The sequence below is a fragment of the Xenopus tropicalis genome, chromosome 2 (genome assembly GCF_000004195.4).
Source record: "Xenopus tropicalis strain Nigerian chromosome 2, UCB_Xtro_10.0, whole genome shotgun sequence".
Taxonomy (NCBI): domain Eukaryota; kingdom Metazoa; phylum Chordata; class Amphibia; order Anura; family Pipidae; genus Xenopus; species Xenopus tropicalis.
In genome coordinates, this window is record NC_030678.2 from 136,399,587 (window position 1) to 136,422,647 (window position 23,061).

Below are 23,061 nucleotides of genomic sequence, written 5' to 3' on the forward strand. Positions count from 1 at the left end.
AAAGGTTAAAAAAAAAACATCAAGTTCAACCTTTTATGTATGTCTACATACAACCTACCAAACTGCTAGTTGATTCAGAGGAAGGCCTCCGAGATTTGCCTCAGAGGGTGAAATATTATCCTTTCTGATTCCAAGATGGCAATCGGACCAGTTGCTGGATAACAAACATTGAGGGGAAAAAAGCCCAACTTACGGTCAGATTTATGATCTTCACACTCAACTTCCCCTTCTTTGCGTTCTTCTGTCCCTACTGTGTCAGGGCCATCAATAAAAACCTCTCCTCCTGTGCATAACCGTGAACGTCGGGGCTTCTTTTTTTGAATTGGAGACAGAGAAAGACTTCTCAACACTGCCATGCCTGCTTCAGTTAACCAAACTCCATCGAAACGGAAGTACTGGGGTTCTGCAGAAGAAGCAGCTAGGGGTAAAAAAAAAGTTGTACTAGCAGGTATAGAGATCTAAATTACGGGAAAAAAAATCCAAGCACCAAGTATTCTGAATAACAGGTCCCATATCTGTAGTTTATAAATATTTTATATTTTAACTGCTATCTGACTGATAGGGATTATTTACCCTAGCAAACAGATTTTTTTAAAGTCAGGACCGAAACATAACACCACCTTTTTTTTTTTTTTTGCTTGACCCAAACAACCAGATAGCATTTTCAGTTAATATAAAAGGTGGTAAAAAATTCCCTTTAATTCATGAATCACCAATTATAATGGACATAAATGAACATGACTTTAATGCATGAGTCTGAATAGCTTGGTAATAAAGCATGACAGACTCCCAAATGAAAACTTACATTTTTAAGTTTTACAGGGGTAAATTTATGCTCTCCCCCCCCCACTTTTAAAAGGTCTACCATATCTTAACATGTTGCAGCATTGTTATACTTATTCTGGGATAGTTTAGCCTGGGGAATTTTACCACTTTCACTACCCTATGACTACAAGCCACATCCCTTTGGACTTTTAAAGGGACATGGTAGTTGATATGGAGGTGTGCTTCCTCTACACAGGGGGCCCCATGGAGGAAGGGGGGGGGGTCAAGTGTGACCAGACCATGATTGAGTGCATGTGTGGGGTGTTTGCTGGCAGCCCAGAAAAGTTATCCCATGACGGATAGTAGACTAAATAATCCAGGAGAAAGGAAATAGTTTATACTACTTTTTACCATTCTCATTAGACAAATAAGAAAATAAAATATTGGATTGTATAGCAAATCCATTATTATTCAGCATTTAAATATTAAAGGAACAGTAACACTAAAAAATAAAAATGTTTTAAAATAATTAAAATATAATGTACTGTTGCTCTGCACTGGTAAAAGTTGTGTGTTTGCTTCAGAAAGACTACTGTAGTTAATAGAAATAGCTGCTGTGTAGCCATGGGGGCAGCCATTTAAATTGAAAAAAGGAGAAAAGGCACAGGTTACATAAAAAGATAACAGATAACTGTGTAGAATACAATGGGAATCTATGCTACTTATCTGTTATCTGCTAGGAACCTGTGCCTTTTCTCCTTTTTTCAATTTAAATGGCTGCCCCCATGGCTACACAGCAGGGTATTTATATAAACTGTAGTAGGGTTTATGAAGCAAACACACAATTTTTACCAGTGCAGGGCAATAGTACATAATATATTAATTATTTTTATACACTTTCATTTTTTGGTGTTACTGTTCCTTTAAAAAAAAAAAAAAAACGTATTCATTTACCTGGTTCCTTAAGCTTTACTGGACTTTCTGGAATGACAATTGGAACTGAGGAAGAACAAACAGATTTTAAAACGAAAAATGTGAACACAAAAAAAAAAAATTATGATCCATGCAATCACATTAAAAATAGGTTACTCTGGACCCAACCCTTTGTCTGAACAGGATATACAAAAGGCTTACAGATGAAACTGGCTGCGCATGTGAAGATCTGCTTGTTTGGCAAGGTTCTTTTACTATGCCCATGTTGAGGTGGGCAACAGCAGGCTTATCCAATTGTTTGGACTTAATCCCACTTCCTGCAATGCACTATTATGATTTTTGGCCTTAAGGATTGCATCAACGTGCAGATGCAGTTCTCGATCTGGTGGAAAAAATCAAACCTGTCGACAGCCGGTCAATTTTCAGCCAGATATCAGTAGGGTAGGCCTGCCATATGAGCCTGCATATAAGATGCCAAGTCGGTCTAAAAGGGCTAATGCTGCATCTTAAAAATGCACACGTATGGCAAAAATATTGCAGATTAGTACTCAGAGACCTGGTGCATCATGCTTTATTAGCAATGGTCTTGGCACATATTCTACATGTATTTGGCTTTGGATCATGGGAATTCAGCAGCCAGCCCAGTAGCAGAGCAGACATATATAACAATATAATTCACCACTTACCCACTGGCTTAGGGATGAATGGCTGACATGATGAGCAGTCAAAGCCCTCATCTGCAGCCTGCTCAACCTCTTCTTCCGTGAACAAATTTTCACACACAGCATGTAGCCACCTATGGAAAGTAAAGACAAAGTGTTCTTGCAGGGAAACTTTAAAGCAGGTTGCATTTGAATTACCTTTCATTTGCTAGTTTTTGTGTCTGTACCTCTCGCAGTGACGACACTGGATAAGAAGATCTCCCTCCAAGTACTTAAGGTGACAAACAGGACAGCTTACCAGACTGGCACATGGTGCACAATGTGTATAGTTATTTTGCCACTCTGAACGAAATCCAGGAGTGACTGCACCACACTGCATGCAGCTCACACACCTGCAGGAAACATAAGGGAAGGCATAAGCCAACTATATTTTATAGTATATATATATATATATATAATTAATAAAGGCTTGTCTTCAGACTGTAGCACATGACTAAGGCCTTCTTAACCACTGCTTAACTAAGCTGCTGAATCGGCTATGCAAGTTCCATGTGCCCTGAAACTGAGTTACTGCTGGTACAAACAGTAACAGCCCTGTAAGGCTGGTCGTTAGACCAGGCTGTTTCTAAGCCTGGATTTATTCACAGGCCAAAAAACAGCCTGGTCTGACCGTAAATGCTCAGGTAGTTTCCATCATACTCAGTGGAGAGATGCATAAGTATTCCTTTACCATATGAGAAGGTATTTAATGAAACTACTCATTGTCTATAAGCCTGACACAGCAAAGAATTATATTTTGCCAAACTATCAACTGATACCTGGGGATAGAGTAAGGCAGTGAGGATCAAGTGCAAATCCTCAACTTATCACTTGTAAAATGTAAAAAAAAAAAAAACAAAAGAAACATTAAGTATTTTACAGCACACCCATAAAGACTCAGACATAAAACATAAGAATTAGATAAACAATGTTCCTTTCTCAAGCACATTTTTCCTTATGTTTTGCATATTATTGCCTTTAGGGGTAGATATAAAAATGGGACAACATTTCATGGGTGATATTTTCCCATATTAATTTCAATAAAAGCTTGTTGCGTCTTTCTTGGGGTGCCAATTTCTTTATCTACATTAAACGATGCACCCAGTTTCTCTCTGTAGGGCAATAGCCCAATTTTTCATTACAATTGCTTAACAAGTGTTTTCATTCAGCTCAGAGGCAGCAGTGAACAATTTTCCCTGAAACTTTGTCACGGGAGGGCATTTTGAATTAGATCAGAATGCTTGCTTTAGAACAGGTACAGTTGGCCCCAAATACATTATTTTCCCGCTTATGTCATATTACTCGTTCTATACATTAAGAGAAAAATTATCGTGAACTAAAACTTAGATTTCCATTATAATACAAACACTTACCATCTGCATTTCCAGCCACCCTTGGGCACTGTATGTAGTGGTGGATCTAGGCAATATGTGTGGTAACTGATATCACAGTCATCACAGAGCAGTAAGCGAGAAGGGTCTGTAGCTTTCCCACACACTTCACAGACAATGCACTCCACACATCGCCAGCCCTTTAGAAGCATCACCTTGGTGATCTATAAATGAGGTAAGTAATTCAACATTAAGTGCAACCAAGCTATAGACAAGAAGCACTACTAACAGAAGCAGAAATGAGGACCAGACTTGTGCACAAAAAAAAAAAAAAAAAGCTTGTCCAATGTATGTTCGGGGGTAGCTTCAGCAAAGTTGAGAAGTGAATACATAAACATTAAAGGGAAGTTAGAATCTAGATTCTTATATGGATGAATATCTTTATAAGTGCTACTTATGTACGCAGTGCTGTACAGTAGAATACAATATAAACAGGGGGTATTAAAATAGATAAATACAAAGTATTACAATAAGCACAAATAAATAAAAGATACAATTGTAATAAGTTAAGAGTCAAAGACACAAGAGGATGGACGTCCCTGCCTCGTAGAGCTTACAATCTATAAAGTTCTGCTACACCTTTAGCTAGTGTTTTATAGGGCTATATTTCTAGCATAAGCCTGTAACAAAGAGGGGATAGCTTCAGTTGCATTCATCAGAACAAACACTGCAGAATCCACAAGAAATGCATCCATGATTTAGTAATACTAACTTACTACACAAGAGCAAGTTAGTAGTCCATTACATGACAGACACATATGGGTAAAGCAGTGTAACTGTTTCAGGGGACAATAAAAATAGAACAAAAAATTCACAACCCACAAATTGTTTTATATACCTGATTTAATGGCTATAGGAAATGTATGATCATACCAGTAGCTTCTCTGGCCAAAACAACTCAAACCCTTTTTGGCAAAAAATGTGTACTAGTTCTGGTGTTGTTGGGCTTTTGTGGTTTAAGTATAGGGAAGGTAGCACTTCTTTAAAAAAAAAAAAAAAAAACAGCCTACATAACACTTTAGGCCTTATGCTGAATATAATTTTTGCTTAAATAAAAAAAAATGTATCAGCTAAACAGGAAAACTGAAGCAACTTTATGTTTCATCCTTCAGAGATACATAATTAGATCATCAGGGCAAAGATAGTCTCCCTCGTTAACGAATGGAATATAGACAAAACAGTCCCATCAAAGGGTGAAGGGGTTGGTGAATACTGGTAAACACTGAGCATAAAGAAGCATTTGTTAAATGTTTTTGGGTTAAGTGCCACCATAACTGGCATGGTCAGACATTTGACATTCAAGTAAATGAGAGATCAAGGGACTAATCTGAAGTTATACTGACACATGTATCAGGTATCTGTATGAGTATCAATTGATCCATATCTGTACTTACCCTGCTATTTACACAGTATGGATGATAACACTGAGAACACTGAGAACACGCTAGCAGATGCCCTTCTGAGCCTCGACCAAAGCTACCGCATACAACACACATGTCCTAAAGGAAGAAAAGGAGTTTAAGTCCATTGCCAAAAATGTAAAAAGTGTATATACATTAATAAATTGCTTTTTATAGTAAATGCCTACCTGCATGAGAACAAACTTATCAGTGTTGGAAAAAAGCACAACTGTGTTCTGCATGGTATCATCCTCTTCCTCCTCCTCCTCTTTGCTGGGAGAGCTCTCCACATCTACCACCTGATAAGGAAGAACAAAAAACATCATAATAAACTCTTGTCTTCATGAACAATTAAAGCATAAGTAAGCCTTTTATTTTAAAATACTCTAAAATTACTATAAAAAGCCCCCAGAATACCATAGCTCTCTCCCTGCTTGCAGATTAAATTTTGTTTCTCTATTACAAGCTGTTGAACAGCTGTTTTTAGTTACTTCCTTGTCTAGTGTGACGGTCCACCACCTTTTGCTTTTTAAACAATCCTCATAACTCCTTCTACGAAGAACTTTAAGGAAAAACTAAACCCTAAAAATAAATATGGCTAGAAATTACATTTTATATACAGAACCAATTGCACCAGCCTAAAGGTTCAGCATCTCTAAAGTAGTAATAATCCAAGCTTTCAAAGTTTTCACAGGGGGTCACCATACTAAAATCTGTTACTCATTGTGCTTTGAGCAGCTGTTGAGAAGCTAAGCTTAGGGGTCATTGCAAACTATCAAGCAGAAAATAACATTGGCCTGTCAGAGGGTGATGCTACAGGGCTGATAATTAAATTCTGATGCCAATTGTGTTGGTTTCAGAGCTGTCGTGTAGAAATAATCTGTATTATTTACTAATCATCCTTATATTGTGACACTTATATTCTATATATACAATACATTGTAAGTCAGTACCTATGCTCAGTAACCGACAGCCGTACAGAGTATGTGCAGTGAATCAGCAAAAAAGAAAATGGGGAGTTACTGGGGGCATCTACAGAGGCACAGATCTTCCCTGCTAAGGGGCTGTGGTTTCCTTGGGCTGGTACAGGACCCCTAAACATAGTTTACAACAGTGCTGTCCAACTGGCGGCCCGCGACCCCCCTCTGTGTTGCCCCCCACCTGTCTGGCTGCTTTGATGGCTTACCTTTGAGTAAGCATTAAATGGTATCAGTACTGAGATTAACTGGGCCCCTGCATGGTTCTCACCTCAGATTCAGGCTGTAATCCCTCTGTATTGTTTTAAAAATGTAATCCCCTGTGTTTTTCACACCTTTTAATACCTGCATTGTTCACACCTCAGGCTCAGCCTGTAATCACTCCTATTGTTCACTTCTTCACACCTCAGACATAGGTACTGTAGGCAGAGTATGGCACATACAGCCAGCATAGGTCAGGGAGGGTATGGCACACGCAGTCAGGGTAGGGCAGGCAGAGTATGGCACATACAGGCAGGGTAGGGAAGGCAGAGTATGACACACAGAGGCAGCATAGGGAAGGCAGAGTATGGCACACACAGGCAGGGTAGGACAGGCAGAGTATAGCACACACAGACAGCATAGGACAGGCAGAGTGCTGCCTGTGTGTGCCATACTCTGCTTGCCCTATGCTGCTTGTGGGAGGTGAACCTGGCAGGGGTTTGTTGTGGGAGTTTGTTAGCAGTTGGAAATAGCCATTAAATGGTCCCTAAGGTGTGTAATTATGTACTGGGGGTTGCTCTGCTATCCACAGGGGAGGAGGAGGCATATGGAATTTAAGGGTATATCTTAATATGACATAATTCTTTCACATATGAATGATGGTTGATATCCCCACAGTAAGGACCAAGCATTTGGGATTTTGCTGTGCTACCACCATTGTGATAAAATGGGTGTGGTTTGAAGTGGGTGTGGTTTCAAAAGGGGGAGTGGTCAAAACTGGCTTCCATTAGCGGCCCTCCACCATGTATGCTAGAGAAATTCCGGCCCTCGGCACTGTAGAAGTTGGACAGCACTGGTTTACAACATTTCTAGCCTAATTCTTTAGTTAATCTCTAGTTTTCCTTTAAAGTGCCTACTGTGCATGCCTGATTGTAAATAGAGAAAAGGCAGTAAGCATGCTCAGTAGGCACCACCATCAAAACACCTGGAGAAAATCACTGTACTCAAGATTGTCACGTCTACAGCCAAACAACAGTGTGTTAACTCTAGATCAGTGCTGTCCAACTGGCGGCCTGCATTGTTCACACCACAGGCTCAGACTTTAAACCCCACATTGTTCACCTTTTCACACCTCAGACAGACTGTAGGAATAGTGCCAGCATAGTGTCATTGTATGTACTGCCTGTGGGTATGGCACACACAGGCATCTAAGGGCAGGCAGAGTTTGGCACACACAGGTGGGGGTAGGGCAGGCATAGTATGGCATATACAGGCAGCATATGGCACACACAGGCTGGGTAGGGCAGGTAGATTTTGGCACACAGGCAGCATAGGGCACGCAGAGTATGGCACACACAGGCAGCATAGGACAAGCAGAGTATGGCACAGACAGCTAAACAGAAGCATAATTAGGATGAGTATGAAATTTGACAAATTCCTCAGTTTAAATAAATATCGAGTGATTTTACACTAATTTTCTCTGGCATTTGCCAATCTTCCAGAATCAAGGTCTGGTGTTGTTCATGGTAACTGATGCCAGTCTACTTTTTCTTACCGGAAGAGTCTCTATGGAAGAAGCTGTAGATTTTAGTCGAGATCTTCCTCTACCTCGACTAGTTCCAGAACCACTTCCCCCTCGGGGTCGTCTTCTTCCAGGAAAGCTGCTACTTCGACCCTTGAAGAAAATATATAAAACAAAATGAATAAAGCACCCATGGAAACATAAATCACAAGAACAGTCCTTTGCCTGCAGCAAACACTGTCGCAAACCCCAACCTAAAATTGCAGGTCAACGCAGCTGGGTGCCACTTCTGTTCAATCGTAGAAGCTTTGGGTCTCACCGCCAACATGGACCCTGCATGAGCATGCAAAGTTGAAGCTGCTTTCCGGATAGCCCCAAATGCACATGCTCAAGCAGGGTCTGTGTTAGTGGGTAAGACCCGAAACTTCTACAATTGAACAGAAGATGGCACCAGGTAAGCAGCTGCACTGCTCTGTATTTTTAGATTGGGGTTTGTGACAGAGGCAGTTTTTTAAGTTATAGAGTATGCGATAAGGGACAGGTATGGGGGGGAAGGGGGTTGAGGCAGGCCAGTTAAGGGGGCTTTTTATAACTGGGGGGTGTAGATCTCAAGTCAAATTTATGAATTCACCCACCAAGTGTTACTGCGATACAAAGCACTTACAGATAAAAACACAAATCTCCCATTCGTAGATGTCAGTAAGCCACTAAATGTATTAATACTTACTTGTTTAACCCTTGAGCGTCCTGGTGAGCTTTTTCGACGTGTCTTTTCAGCATCTAGTTTTCCCCCAGAGGGATCATAGAGCAGAGAATCATCGGTCTCTGTTATAGAGTCATTGCACAACCGCAAAGATCCATCCTCTTTATGCAAACACATCTCCATAGAGAGGGACCCGCCCTCAGGGTCAGGGGAACCTAGTGCATCAGAGCCATGATAGCTACCTGTGGTGTCCCCCTGGCTCAAATTAGAGATCTCATTTACAATGTCAGACTTTATAAGACCAGGCCTGAGTGGCCCTTGATCTTTGTTAACAGAGTAGTCCCCAAAATGTTCTTGACAAAATGTATTGTCATTATTCAACATCTCTGTATTAGGCTGGCAGGGAGGATCTTCGGACTCAATAGTCATTTCAGAGTCTGAAAGAGATGGTTGTTGAGAGCAGCTAGGTGTCTTTGAAGGACTCTGACAAGGCCCACTAGTTAGATGTACGGTGTCTGTAAACCTTATGTCAGAGCCTTCAATCACTGAGGCACATGCCTGGGATGTATCAGAAACTAAAGTAGGGGAAGCAGTCTTAATGCTGGAGCTAACAAGCGCTAAACCAGTCACTTCCTTTTGCACCTCATGAATCTCAGTCTCTGTATCTTCGGTTTCCATTTCTTCATCTTCTACAGTGACCAGCACAGGAGCCTCATCAAGTAAATCACAAGCATCAGACATGGTGTTTAGAGGTGGCAGTTCAGCTTCCAAAGGGGGTGGGCTTTTTTCCCTTAACGGCACGGTCATTATAGGAGGTGCCTCAGCAGCTTCATTGTCAGAAGTGGAAGGACCATCTTCTTCCGTTGTTACAATATCTAGAGAAATTGAAGACGAATATATTAAGTAAGCTATTGGTTCATAGTAAAAAATAAAATTAATAAAAATCTTTAAATACAAAAGTTTAAGACGTTGGCCTCACTGTGTATAGATTATATCAATCTATTTGACAGATAGTAAAAGGACTCCTGTTTAGCCAACTTTACTGCAAACTTCTCACCCTCCAATGACATCACTCATTAGAATTTGCTGCTTGCTCAGATGCTAATCAGAAGGCAGTGAAAAAGCTATAAGGGGTTCTTACAGGAACAGAGGAGCACTTACAACATAAATAAGATCATCTTACCCTCCAGAGACATAGAATCCGATATAGGCTCCATCAGTGTTTCAGATGAAACTTTCTTCTGAAGGGGATCCAGATTCATCTCTGACATCCCTACAAACATAGGACAATTGTAAACATTTTGCCTTCTTTTCCCAACTATTAACTTCTGCGCAGCTATGCAGCCACAGTGCAGAAAAGAATTAATTTACCTAGTGGTTTGGCTTCACATTCTGACAGCTCTGTGTTAGAGATCTCACTGCCATTTTCCTGCAGCAATTGCCTTTTATCAGTTAATGGGCTATTAGCACTGCACGGTGTAGAGTAATCAGCTTGTGCACAAACGGTTTGATGGACACTGTAAATAAATAAATAAATAAAAATAAGATCTGTAGCTCAGCTGTCATTAAAGGAGACATATCCTATAAAAATTAACAATGTACCAGGGAATTATACTCCTCTAGATATAGAAGGGTTGTGCTAAAAAAGTTGTGTTTCAGACTGATTTATTGAGAAATTCCACAAAAACCCCACTAGCCCCGCCCATCTGTTCCACTTCCTGCTGGCTGAATTCTCTGGATGAGCTGGGGAGCCGGCGGCCCTCCGTACCCTGCACTGTAGGATAGGAACCAATCAGCAGCTAGGCTGACCTGATAGGGAACTGAAGCCTGTCTGTGCTTGTGTGACTGCAGGGCTGTGATTGGCTCTCCCCCTCCTACTGTGCTTCTGGCAGGGACCGTTAGGACACGCCCACTCTCCATTTCAAACTTGGAAAGAGAAGTGAGAGGATCTATAGGGAGCTCCAATAAAGGGGCCATTGTTACAGATAGGGTTAATGTTTAGCCCAAAGGGAAACCAGCACCGGATATTATTCATAATTGCCTACAGGGTTAGGGGTTTCCCATTTATCCAATATGTCTCCTTTAATACAAGGTTTTCCTCATATATAACTAGGGATGCACTGAACCCACTTTTATGGGTTCAGCAGAGCCCCCAAACCCACCCTGATTCTGTTGAATCCCGAACCAAATCTATATCCTAATTAGGCTGAATTCGGCCTGAATCCTGAACCAAATCCAGGATTCAGTGCATCCTTCTATATAACATGTTGGCTATTTGTTATGGCATCCCTAACAGAATGGTACTTAATCTTTATCATGCAGCTACTTCAACAATATTTTTAATACTACACCACAAATGTGTAGTATTCTACATTTAATGTCCGCACCCTTTAATTAAGCACCCACAGTTATTTTTCAGCAGCAAATGCCAAGTTTCATATGCAAAGCTTTTTAAGGTCCTATAGAGAGCCATGAACAGCATTTGAGCTCTTCCTGAGTAAATCCACTGTATTTTGCAAGTTTTGTAAAAGCACCTACCCTGTAGAAGGTGAAGTCAGTACTTACTTGATACAATTGGGACACTTCTCCTTTGGCAGAGCGTGACTACACAAGACACAAGTTTCTGCCCGATTCCTCTTCTCTTGGCATTTTGAACACACTGAATAATTGTCATACCACTGACTGCCAGGTTCCATGTGTGCTGTCCGAGACCCACATATGCGACAAACACGGCAGGTCTGAGTAATGCAAAGACAAGCAAGTAGTAAAGGAAGAGAGCATTTGGAAAATAACTTGATATAAATACAAGATTACTCCTCCTTTTTTGAAGGAGGTTTAAGTTACCAAAATAGCAAGAGGCAAATTAGAAATTGGAAGCACTCTTAAATATCAAGAGGCAGATTTATCAAAATGTGGGTTTAGAGCTTTATACATACAAACTTACCCATGTTCTATTCATTCCCATGGCATTTTAAGAAGCGTATTTATCAATTGGTGAATTCTAACTTTTACCAATTGATAAATATGCATCTAAAAATGAATAGAACATGAGTGAGTTTTATGTATTAAGCTCGAAGTGTTAAACCATTAAACTTGCTTGTCATGGGGTGCAAGAAAGGACAGTCAGCTTGTTTTCCACGTTGCAAATGGCGGCCTATGCATGGAATATGGCCAACCATAGACAGGGCAAGTAATAGTGGTTCCCAAGGCTGTACTTGGGTAGCTGGCTACCTCGTCCTTACTGCCCGCACATTTCTTTCTTCCCTACCAATGTGTGTTCAAACATGATTTCAAACTAAAAGTCAAACTTAACATTTCTTAATTCACAATAGCAATGGACAGTACTCCAGATGAACTTAAAATGGGTTTAATTTGCAAAAGGGGCAAAGACCCATATTCCAAGTCAAAAGTTTGTCATATTTAAAATGACCTTTTATTACAAATGTACATAAGTACATAAGCGTATAAAAGTATATTAGCTCATACTAACCTTGCACTTCCATGAGTCAGTGGGCAAGCACTCAATAGCTGGTTTTAAACAAAAGGTGTGATATCCCTTGTCACAGGCATCACATACAAGCATCATTGTGTCTTCCCCTGGCTGCCTAAAATAGGGAAAGATATTAATTTTCATTACATTTCATTAGAAAATATAAATCAACGTAACTGACTAAACTGAGTTTTTGTAGAAATCCTGTGAGAGCAGTCACCATTGCTATATACAACGTAGCAGAAAATTGTAACTGCCAATTAGTTTCTTCTGTGCAAAGTTAGCCCCTTTTATTACATAACACCCTTTATGCCCTAGCCCACCTATTTGTGCCTGTATGTTATCTACACATTGGGTTGTAAGCGGTTTATGACAGGGAGCTCCTTCCTTGTGTCTCCTACTACATAGTAAACTAAATATATATAATATTAATAATTAGTATTTATGACTTATTTATACCACAAGCCTAAGTAAACAAAAGTTACAAAAGAAAGTTCTGCCTGGTAGCTAAATCTAAGTAATAAAGTTACACAAAATCTTTATTTACCTGCAGGTTTGGCACACTTTACATTCAGGACATTGCCAGCCTGAGCGTTTTAGTGGCGAGACTGTGATTTCCAGACAGGTGCCATGATAGTGCAGCCCGCAACTGGTGCAGAAGAGGAGGTCTATGAGGTCACCAGGCTTGTCGCACAGCACACAACGAGAGTCATCTAAGGTAAAAAGGAATACTGAAAATGGTTGGAAAAACATAAGAGGCATTTGCACGTTTTCAAGTCAAGCTGAGCTCAAGACAATGTGCCTCTGTTAGTTTTGACATAAGCCTATTCTTAGCTTTAATGGAGGCCCAGTAACAGCTGCTTATTTGTGATTTGCTACATGTTTTGGGCACTCCTCCTAGGACTAACCAATGAGCTTTTCTCCCCAAAATAAGAACTATACAGGTTAAAACAAACCCATTGCAATAGCTTCTCCAAGATGTTCAGTGCACAGCAGTTTTAAGGTCTTCATGGACTGGAAGGATCCACTCGCAGCTGCGCAGGGAAAATGGTACCGGCGCAAACACCCTGTCGAGTGGCACTGAATGGTAGCACCCATCCGATTACAGTATTCACATTTCTATAGGAAGAGAGAGCACAATTAAAGAACCACTTATCTACGGTTGAGAAAGTAAACAAATCCAAATGGTGGCAAACTCAGACCTGTGATATCCCTGAGTATACAGCTTTGTCCACATTGATCAGTCCAGTCCCTTCAACATGTATGACTCCTGCTGACCAAGATGCACACCAATGATGAGCCCAACAGTGTCCTGTGTGAAAAAAAGTAATGTACAATCAAGTTATACTCAGATTTCACACAAAGACCTATATATATTTCATGAGCACTTTATAAACTGATTTTTTACCTGTAGGTTCAAAAAGTTGTGTAGATGACACACCCTCTGCAAAGCCAATTAGAGTGGGGTCTGAAATCTGTGTGGAAGTTTCTTGCACCTGAATGGGGCCAGGAACCAACACTGGGTGATCTGGTGAAGGATCAAACCGCAGAAGTTCCCTCTGGCCCTGAGGGCTCCACTCTCCACAGTTGCAAAGAGCACAGCTCCTGTTTTTGGAATCACTAAGCAGAACAAGAAAATTAGTAAACACAGTTCCATACACATAGTCCCCAGGAAACTACAGACAATTGCTTCTTAAGAGAATTATGGAACATACATTCTAAAGCTATAACAGTCTACCCAGCTAACCTCTTTTCACGAGGTCCAAGGTGAATGAGTATTTGATAGACTGCCTAACCATAGCACAATATCAATTTTTATTTCATATAAAGCTGCATACAGAGAAGACATAACCAAAGAAACATGCGCAATGTGATGGACCAACCAAATTCCAAATATCTATGTAAGGAATCAACACTGTGTGATCTGTGTTTGGCATCATCATGAAAAGCTCTGAAACCTGGAGAACCTTGGAAGTTATCTTTGATAGTTTTCTTTGAAAGTCAATGCTTTTTACTGCAAGGCCAGGGCTTAGTGTGTAAAGGTGGCCTTAAGATCCACTCGCTTGGCGAGGTCACCAAGCGAGCGGATCTTCTCGCGATATCCCCACCTATGGGTGGGCAATATCTAGAGAATATAGGCCCTGGGGCCAAACGATCGAATTATAGCGGCGCTAATGGGCACAGTCTGTTCAACAAGCCGATGCAGTCCCCGATCCGACTAAATCTTTTAACCTGTCCAATCAATATCTGACCGATTTCAGGCCAGATATCGCTCGGGCAGGCCCCTCATTGCTGCCCCTACACGGGTCAATAAGCTGGCAAATCGGTCTAAAGGTGGCCACACACGTGGCGATCTGGCGATGTACTGTAAAAGTTTCTGTTTTAGTAGCTAGTTTGGATACAAAAATCAGGGCTGAAATATACTTATGATACCTGAGGACATCTTCTAAATCATTATTCTCTTCACCCAAACTGAAAAAAGCAGCCCCACACTAAGTAATAAGACTGGCCAGAGACTGACACAAGATTAGTGAATTGGTCCATTCACTTGCATGGCCATATTGCATTAGAAGCCCTTGTGTGGTATGTGTTATTTATTGAAAACTCACTTAAAATGTTATTTAGTACCTGATGCATTGTGGGACTGAAGATTCCTCGTCCACATCAGTTGGGTTTGGTTGCACGGGTTGGATGGGCTCATCCCCTTCTGCTTCACAAGCCCCATCAGAAGCATTTTCATCAGCTGAAATAGAGGACAAGAAATGACAAAGCATTAGTGGAGACATTATACAATGATTTTTAGACAACTGTGTTTGAGCCCCTGACAACTCTGTGGCCATGCCCAACCCCAAATTGGCTCATTAAGTTGTAGATGCAGATGTATGAAAACTCTAGAAAGTATACAAGACATTAAAAGTGCATTTACCCACCAAATGCAGATAAAACAATGAGCAGTTTTATAAAAATAAATAAATTAAAATAATGTAGATTACAAAATGGATTGTTTCACTGCATGTATTTTATCTAACATTTTAAGTCCCATTTAAGCAAGAGGAGGAAAATAATTCAAAGAGCCAAGATCCAAAGGCTTCAAAGGTGATTTGTTGCTGCAGGCATCTTGCCCTCAAACAGGGCCCATCTTCCTGTACACAATAATAATATACCAGAGAAGGCCTGAATGAGTATTACATACGGTTGCAAGTTAATTTTTTTAGCACATACAAATTTAATATTCAGCGTTCTAAAGCTTGCAGTTTCTCTCCTCTTTCTATTTTAATTGTTTTGCACATACTAGGCACAAGATAAAGAACACAGCTGTGAGCCATTTGAAGGCTTGTTAACCCACAAAGTGCAGGAGCATACCGGATGCTTCAGATTCTTTGTCCTCACTGGATGCTTTTTGTTCATCCATTCCTTTTCCAAATCTGTGATCCTCCCGTCCTGGGAGACCTGTCAAAAAGAGCCATAGCATAAGAATCACTAATAAATATTTAGATAATGTTAGGTTGTCATTCACTCTCGCTTTCTCTCCATTTTTGGCTGTGGATGTGCCACATTCATTGTTTTATTAATTATGTAGTATTTTAGAAGCAACCACACCGGAGTTTTTTCTCAAATGTTAAAAGGCCAATGTACCCACAGTATACCCACCATGTACAACATATGTTCATAGGACTTGTACTAAAGATAATACACCAATTTCAATTAATTCCCAGAGCTACATGGGAAAATCAGAGAAACTGAAGCTACTCCATGTTCTTTAGGGGCCATGACACAAGGGGAGATTAGTCGCGCCGCGACAAATCTCCGTTGTCGCGGGTGACTAATCTCCCCGCAATGCCATCCCACCGGCTGGAATGTAAATCGCTGCTGATATGGCATACGCGGTGCCGCGATTTGCAGAAGTTGCGAAGTTTCCTCTCAAGGCAACTTTGGCAAATCGCAGTGCCGCGTATGCCATCCCACTGTTGATTTACATTCTCGCCGGTGGGACGGCATTGCGGGGAGATTAGTCGCCCCCACAGCAATGAAGATTTGTCACGGCGCAACCAAACTCCCCCGTGTGTCACGGCCCTTAAAATCCTGGTACTTGTGTGGTACATAACCAGATTACCAGTTCAGTTAAACCCCTGGCATATTCGACTTCTGCTAACATATACAGTAACAACAAAGAGTTGGGGGGGGCAGTTTATACAAAGCTTAGTTACCTAATTCATTTAAATACAGGTGAGGTAGTAATGTCTTATTTTACTCATGTTGAAAAATGGTGTATATAAGCGTTTATTTAAATTGTACTACCAAAGGCAAAGTAAAAGGTATTTTTGGGAGATTTGTTGGATCTAAGCAAGTACAGCGTATTTTAGCAATCCAGCTAAATCATAGAACACTACCATCTTTCACATTTCCCTGTGATAAAGCCATGTATAGTCACCTTAAGTCAGAAATACTGGAGTCTAAGCAATCTGACAAAAAAAACAAAAAAAAAACTCCCCCCCGAGTGCCAGCTGGCTTGGGCACAGCTGCTTCAAAATGAACTGGTAACGCATCAGGTAGATATAACTTGCCTTTCAGACATTCAAATCTGATACATTACTATTAAAGCCAAAAATATTTCAAACCACATCAGAAGTCTAAACTGTCTATATGGAGAACATGCAAAGACTATATATTTCTAATAATACTGAGAAGGGTGTTAAGGTGGAGTGGGCATTAGCGGGTCTTTCGTGAATTAGACAAAAGTATAGGGATAAATTGGTTGTCGGTGATAGAGTCAGGTGTTTGAGCAGACATAGGGCCCCTTCTGAGTGACTGAATCTTGGAGGAAATGCCACAGAATTTAAAGGGTTGACCACTCAAAAACCTGTTTAAAAGGAACAGTAACACCAAAATATGAAAGTGTTTTAAAGTAATTAAAATGTACTGTTGCCCTGCACTGGTAAAACTGGTGTATTTGCTACAGAACGCTCCTATAGTTTATATAAATAAGCTGCTGTGTAGCCATGGGGGCAGCCATTCAAGCTGGAAAAAAGGAGAAAAGGCACAGGCTACATAGCAGATAACAAATAAACTCTGTAGAATACAATGGCATTTTATCTGTTATCTGCTAAGTAACCTGTGCCTTTTCTCATTCGAATGGCTGCCCCCATGGCTACACAGCAGCTTTGCTTATATAAACTATAATAGTCTCTCTGAGGCAAACACACCAGTTATACCAGTGCAGGGTAACAGTGCATTATATTGTAATTACTTTAATACGCTTTCATATTTTGATGTTACTGTTCCTTTAATATAGCAAAAGAAAATTCAAAAAGGTTTTCTGGCACAACTAAGTGGCAACAATACGTGGCAATTATTTAATGGTATTTGTAAATTAAATTGCTATTGATAGCAGTATATATATGGCTGTTGAGACTCTCTGCGTTCCTTTTTCTGACTCCTGATACAATATAGCAAACAGAGGAGAACTGGCTTCCTCTACATTTTGTCAAGAGTCAGTTAATATTGGCTGGCCATAGCCATTAACATTAACATATGAAACAAATGACTTTAAAACCACTGAAAAATTGTAATTTACAGTAACGTACATTAGAAAGTTGCTTAAAATTACATTTTATTTCAATATGCAAATCAATAACTGGGTGGAGATCTACTTTAAGAGTGCTCTTTAGAACCCAAAAGTTTTTTTTTTTTTTGTTTTAATTATACATTATTACTGATAAAACACACTCATTGGTTTGACTTAACATAGTTGTACCCACTGGCATTACTATAAGTATAGAAGACCCCGCAGGCATTAAAGGACAATGAAAGGTTAATATAAATTAAAAGTAAGTCTAAAGGCATTCTTTTTAAGTACTTACTGCATATCTAAATTCCCAGATCCCTGCTTGCTTCTCTGAGATATGGTGCTGGCAGCCTACAGCAGTGTGAAGACTACAGTGACATCACTGAAATGTCTCTACCAAAAATGTATATCACGGTTTTTTTCAAAATTATATCGGTGTCACGGTATTTGACGGTATTTTTTTTTTCCATGCATGATTAGGTGTTTACCCCATTTCCTAATAAATTAGAGAATAATTACTGCAGTATTGAAAATCAGAGTCAGGCAAGCGAAGGATCGGCAACAGAAAGTCGTAAGGTAAATCAGGCAGGCTTAGTTTCCCAGGCAAGGCCGCAGACAACATAGCACAGGAGGAGGCGTTCGATAGCTTTAAATACCCCCCACTCATGCGCAGAACCTGCGCTGTCAGCGCGTCACGAACGTGCGCGCTTTGACATATACGTGCGCTTTGACGCACGCACACCTGGACGTGCGTGCGCAACGTCCCGCGGACAACGGGATGCGCGCATGCAAGGAGGTGCGCGAGACCGGCCCGCTCGGGTGAGTACCCTGACACCCCGGTATTGCGGTATCTGAAAAATGAATATAGTTTTTAAAAAAAACACTGCACTGGTTCCAAAATAAGATGGTGTGGAGGGACGGGGAACGAGAGAATTGCAGCAACTTCTAAAAAGTTCTGAATGGAAAGTGAAAGTAACTGTCTGCCCCACCTCTATGCCTAAGACATAGAGGCAGGGCAGGCAATTTATGATGGACAGCTGGAAATTTTAAATTCCTTTATAATGGGTATGAATGTGCTAATAAAAAACGGAATGTGGATTTCATGTTTAATTTGAAAAGGAATTTTATTTTTATGCCTGGGTGACAGGCAACCTTAGCTGATGCTGGTTTTGTAAAGAAAAAGCTACACACATTCTAAAGAATAGTATAATTTAGACAGCTAGGACAGATCAGGCGATTTTCAGCATATGAGCCTTCCAGACATCAGATTTGGCATGTTTATTAGGAGCTACACGGCCACCTTCTCTTAGCTCATCAGTCCATAGCAGTGGCCTATGGATAGTGATAGCAACATCTCGCTAACCCAGCAGCAACTATGGAAGAACAAAATCTGGGACATTTGGAAAGGTCTCTGAACTGACAATTCCTCATCCACCTTCAGTCATTAACCACAAAAAGCTTTTTATGGAGACTTTTCTGCAATGATAATGACAGCACTACATAGATATGGATCGTAATAATAATAATAATAATAATAATAATAATAATCAACTGTAGCTTGCTCCAGACAGGATAAATTAAAAGCATCAAACCGAGTAAGAGTAAGAATTGCAGACATCTAACCAGTTACCACAATTGGCTGCTGTATGCAGAGAATTTCCCATTGCCTTGAATGGTAGGGATGGCAGGCCCTATGGTAATCGGAGAGCAGTATGACGGTCAAAATGCTGTGTGTATAAAATCCTAAAAAGTATATGGAGGCAATATGTTCCAAAAGTGTAGCAGTTTATCTACAATATAGTGACAAGCACACAGAAATGCCTTGTTTCAATGATGTCTGGAGCCATTGCAGTAACGCTGTTTTCTAACTGGACTGCATGTTCCACCTAATGCAAAAATGAAATACTGCAGCTATTACAGCTAAACAAAAAAAAACTGATTTATGAGCATTCTTACCATGCTGTTTTTGACATTTTTTTAAAAAACTGAGCTAAATGTCCCATGTCAAAATTATGAAAATAAATGTAGTTGCTCTATATGCATATAAGCTTATTGCCTTTTATTCAAATATGCAATTTTAGCTGTAGCTTGGCACTAGTGACTGCTGCATATCTAACCACTTGCCGAAGAGAATGGTTTGTTATTTTTTGCATACAGAAAATGAAACAACTTTCACTTTGTAACTTCCTAGTTCTACAGAGTTACCGCTTGCATCAGCAGTTGATAAAATAAAATTACCAGTCCATAAATAAAACCACTGTATAATGAGCTTCTTTTCTGAAATCTTAACAAATCAGCAGCTAAGGGAAGGGAAGTGTTTGTAACATTTCATTTTTTGTTTAGAGGGAGAGTGGGGGTAAATTCAGGGAAAAACAAAACATTCTCAAACAAAGCTGACAGAGCAGACCATATGAATTTATACACAACTATGAAAAGTTTAAAAATATGTCTTAACAGAAAAATTAGGCTCAAAAGGACCAAAATCTGCAGGTGGGTACATTTCCACAATAAAAACAGGGACCTATTCTCTTTATTAATGTCATGGTAATGTCAGCTGTCAGTTTACAAAGATGCAAAAGGGTATTTTGTAGTCAGTTTCCACTGTGTGCAGCTTTTTATACAGTACTACAGTTTGGTATATGTTCAAGATCAAGGGATAAACAGAGAAAAATTATTAGGAAAGCTTGATTTCATTTATTTACATATTTTATAGGTTTAGTGGATTAAGGTATGCTGCCCATATTAACCTATCCTTTCCTTTTCAGGTTAAGTATTAGATTATTGCAGGATGCCGTGCTGTAAAATCACTACATCTTTTGAGAAACTGCAGATTCTTAAGGTGGCCATACATGGTTTGTTTGGCCCTAGGGCCAATGAAGGGGATAAGAAAAGTCGGAGTGAGGGCCGCATCAATGAGATGATGCGGCCCCCAATCTGATGAAAAATTAAGCTTGTCCGATCGACACCTGGCAATTTTTGCCCAGATATCAGTTGGGGAGGCCTGTAGGAGGGAGTCATACACTCATACACAGATAAGCTGCCAAATCGGTCTTAAGAATAAATAGTATTAATTTTGTCTTTAAACAAATGTCATTATGTGCCATTTCAAGACAAAACAGTCACACCAGCTAGCCAAAACTCCATGGTCTGCATTTGGTAATAGATGGATGGAATGATCAGATAATCATCATTAAACAAACTTTCACTGTGAATGCCTTTATTTTGAAGGGTTGGGTTAAATGTGAAAGTAAACAAAGAAACCGATAGCCATCGGTTAATATTTGTATGATGTTGCAGCCAACACAACAAATATATGATAAAAGTCTCTTCACATATTGTTAGCCAATCATGGATGAATCAATCATTAAAACGATTGGTTAGCCAATATGATCGTTTGCAGGATGGCGACAAAATCTGCTAGTGTATAGCTAGTATATGGTTTGTGTGAATCCACAAACAACTATGTACCCCAGACATAAAAATCTGCCCTGTACCTTTGTTCTGGCAGCTAGAGGTAGAAGAGCCCATGACGATGACCATGACTAATATTTCATTAGATCAAAATAACAATCCTATACTAATTGTGATGGCTGCATGCAGAGAGACAGATTAAGCACAGGCACTGGCTTCAATTATATAATAAGAGTATAGGTGGCCATGGACACGCACAAATATTGGTGGACATGCACAAATATTATTGTACCAAACTAAGTTTCGTACAATAATCAGTGTGTGTATGGCGGAAGGCGAGACAACCAATAGTCCAGCCGGCAGGACTACAAATTTTGAAGGTGCCTGAACATCTAAACATTATTGCTGAATCGTTAGATAGGGGTAAAGGATTGCTTTGGTTTTACCTGCATATCTAATGAATCAGCTCTTTAATAGAGTGGACGAACAATCTTTCCTACGACCAATGGTGGCAATGCCGTCTCATGTACACAGGGATAGGCCGATTCTACACCAGTGGAGAATACGCTGTGCCCTGGCCCTAAATTTCAATTTTGTTTTCATATGGAGCACCACAAACAGTATCTTTTTCAATGGATTTTTATGTACTTTTTTTTTCTCTATAAAGTAAGTTTTAAAATTAAATCAATTCCAATTCCAGAGCGGACCTTCTGATATGCAACAATTGTTGATACATTTGCTACAAATACTCCTCAGCAGCTTCATCTCCAACTGAGAATGCTCCTTAAAGGAGAAGGAAAGGCTAATAAAGAGTTAATCCCAAGCTGCAGGCATACCTTCAGTTGTCTCAATAGTGCCCTTAAGTCTCCCCATACTTCACCCGTTCAGAAGATCAGAAGCCAAACAGAAAAAAAAATAACGCTGAGCTGGGTAAAAAAGATTCCCATAATGCATCGCTCCTTCAAGACTTAGCGACTTGTTACTGCAGGCGGCGCATGCGCACAGGGCAGGAGCGTCCGGTTGCCATGGCGACGCAGCATCGCCGAACTCTGTGACAAGCAGGTGGGGGAAGCGGGGGGGCAGGTGCTGCGAGCGGCGGAGGGTTTGTGGCAGGAGCGGGGGGAGTTTGTGGAGCTTGGGGGGTTTGTGGCAGGAGTGGGGAGCTGCAGAATCTTTGTGACAGGAGCGGGGAGCTGGCTGGTGCTTTTCAGCCCATACAGACACGCTGGACAAGATGGCGGCACTGTTCACTGAAACAAGTATGTAAGTTCTAGTATGTGTATCTCTGTAAATCTTTCATTAGGCAAGCCAGGAATATAGTGTTTTTACACAGCAATAGTAGTACTATTTAATAGTGTGCTTAATAGATTTTGACTTTCCTTCTCCTTTAAAGTTTTAACTGGGAAATTTTATGACAATTGTATGAAATGTGTCAAATGTTAACAGTTTAGAGAATTGGTGACCTGGTTTACAGAATTTTCATGAAAGGAAAAACATTGAAATTGAAATTAAAAGTTCAGTGAAGAACTGCACCATGAATTTTTGTTTTACAATAAGATCGGGTTCTACAGATCCATTTCAGCCTGCGAGTAGATAACACTGCTGGAAATTCTTAAGGATTCCCTAGTTCTGTGTTTCTAATTTATCAACATTTTTTTGACTGCCAGGAAAATATTTACTATTTATCAAATGCAATACCTGTGCCAGTTCTTAAGAAATTCTCTTACTGCTTTGAGCGGGGGGGGCAGGTGCTGCGAGCGGCGGAGTGCCATTCTGATCTATTCAGTGGTAGTGCTCAGCATCAGTTCTGCGCATTATTACCAATGCATACCAGATGTGGGTGGGGGGACTTCATACAGTAATTTTCCCCCCAATTCATTCCAGCACAAAAATAGTTAACTTGCTTAACTCTTGAAAGAGCTGTACACATTGGTAGGACTCATAAAAGTGCAGTATAACCATCCATGCTGGCCATCCATAAGGCCAGATCTGCAACAATAG

General features: G+C 40.3%; 1 protein-coding gene across 6 annotated transcripts in view; it reads right to left on the reverse strand.

Annotated features, from left to right (window-relative positions):
- The window catches only part of kmt2d (lysine methyltransferase 2D), a 73,140-nt gene that overhangs the window by 44,611 nt on the left and 5,468 nt on the right, over nucleotides 1-23,061 (reverse strand). For 4 of the 6 annotated variants that reach the window (XM_031897154.1, XM_031897151.1, XM_031897152.1 and 1 more), the window contains exons 2-20: nucleotides 15,447-15,533; nucleotides 14,712-14,826; nucleotides 13,492-13,703; nucleotides 13,286-13,395; nucleotides 13,040-13,202; nucleotides 12,631-12,796; nucleotides 12,084-12,198; nucleotides 11,159-11,331; nucleotides 9,965-10,110; nucleotides 9,777-9,866; nucleotides 8,618-9,468; nucleotides 7,924-8,043; nucleotides 5,379-5,489; nucleotides 5,185-5,289; nucleotides 3,773-3,954; nucleotides 2,588-2,752; nucleotides 2,385-2,494; nucleotides 1,720-1,764; nucleotides 194-418 (exon numbers count right to left, since the gene is read on the reverse strand). In XM_031897154.1, the coding sequence (XP_031753014.1) occupies nucleotides 194-418; nucleotides 1,720-1,764; nucleotides 2,385-2,494; nucleotides 2,588-2,752; nucleotides 3,773-3,954; nucleotides 5,185-5,289; nucleotides 5,379-5,489; nucleotides 7,924-8,043; nucleotides 8,618-9,468; nucleotides 9,777-9,866; nucleotides 9,965-10,110; nucleotides 11,159-11,331; nucleotides 12,084-12,198; nucleotides 12,631-12,796; nucleotides 13,040-13,202; nucleotides 13,286-13,395; nucleotides 13,492-13,703; nucleotides 14,712-14,826; nucleotides 15,447-15,495 (3,253 nt within the window). In that variant the 5' untranslated portion in view covers nucleotides 15,496-15,533. The remainder of the gene's footprint in view (nucleotides 1-193; nucleotides 419-1,719; nucleotides 1,765-2,384; nucleotides 2,495-2,587; nucleotides 2,753-3,772; nucleotides 3,955-5,184; nucleotides 5,290-5,378; nucleotides 5,490-7,923; nucleotides 8,044-8,617; nucleotides 9,469-9,776; nucleotides 9,867-9,964; nucleotides 10,111-11,158; nucleotides 11,332-12,083; nucleotides 12,199-12,630; nucleotides 12,797-13,039; nucleotides 13,203-13,285; nucleotides 13,396-13,491; nucleotides 13,704-14,711; nucleotides 14,827-15,446; nucleotides 15,534-23,061) is intronic. The other 2 variants (XM_031897155.1, XM_031897153.1) reach the window with 1 other exon arrangement.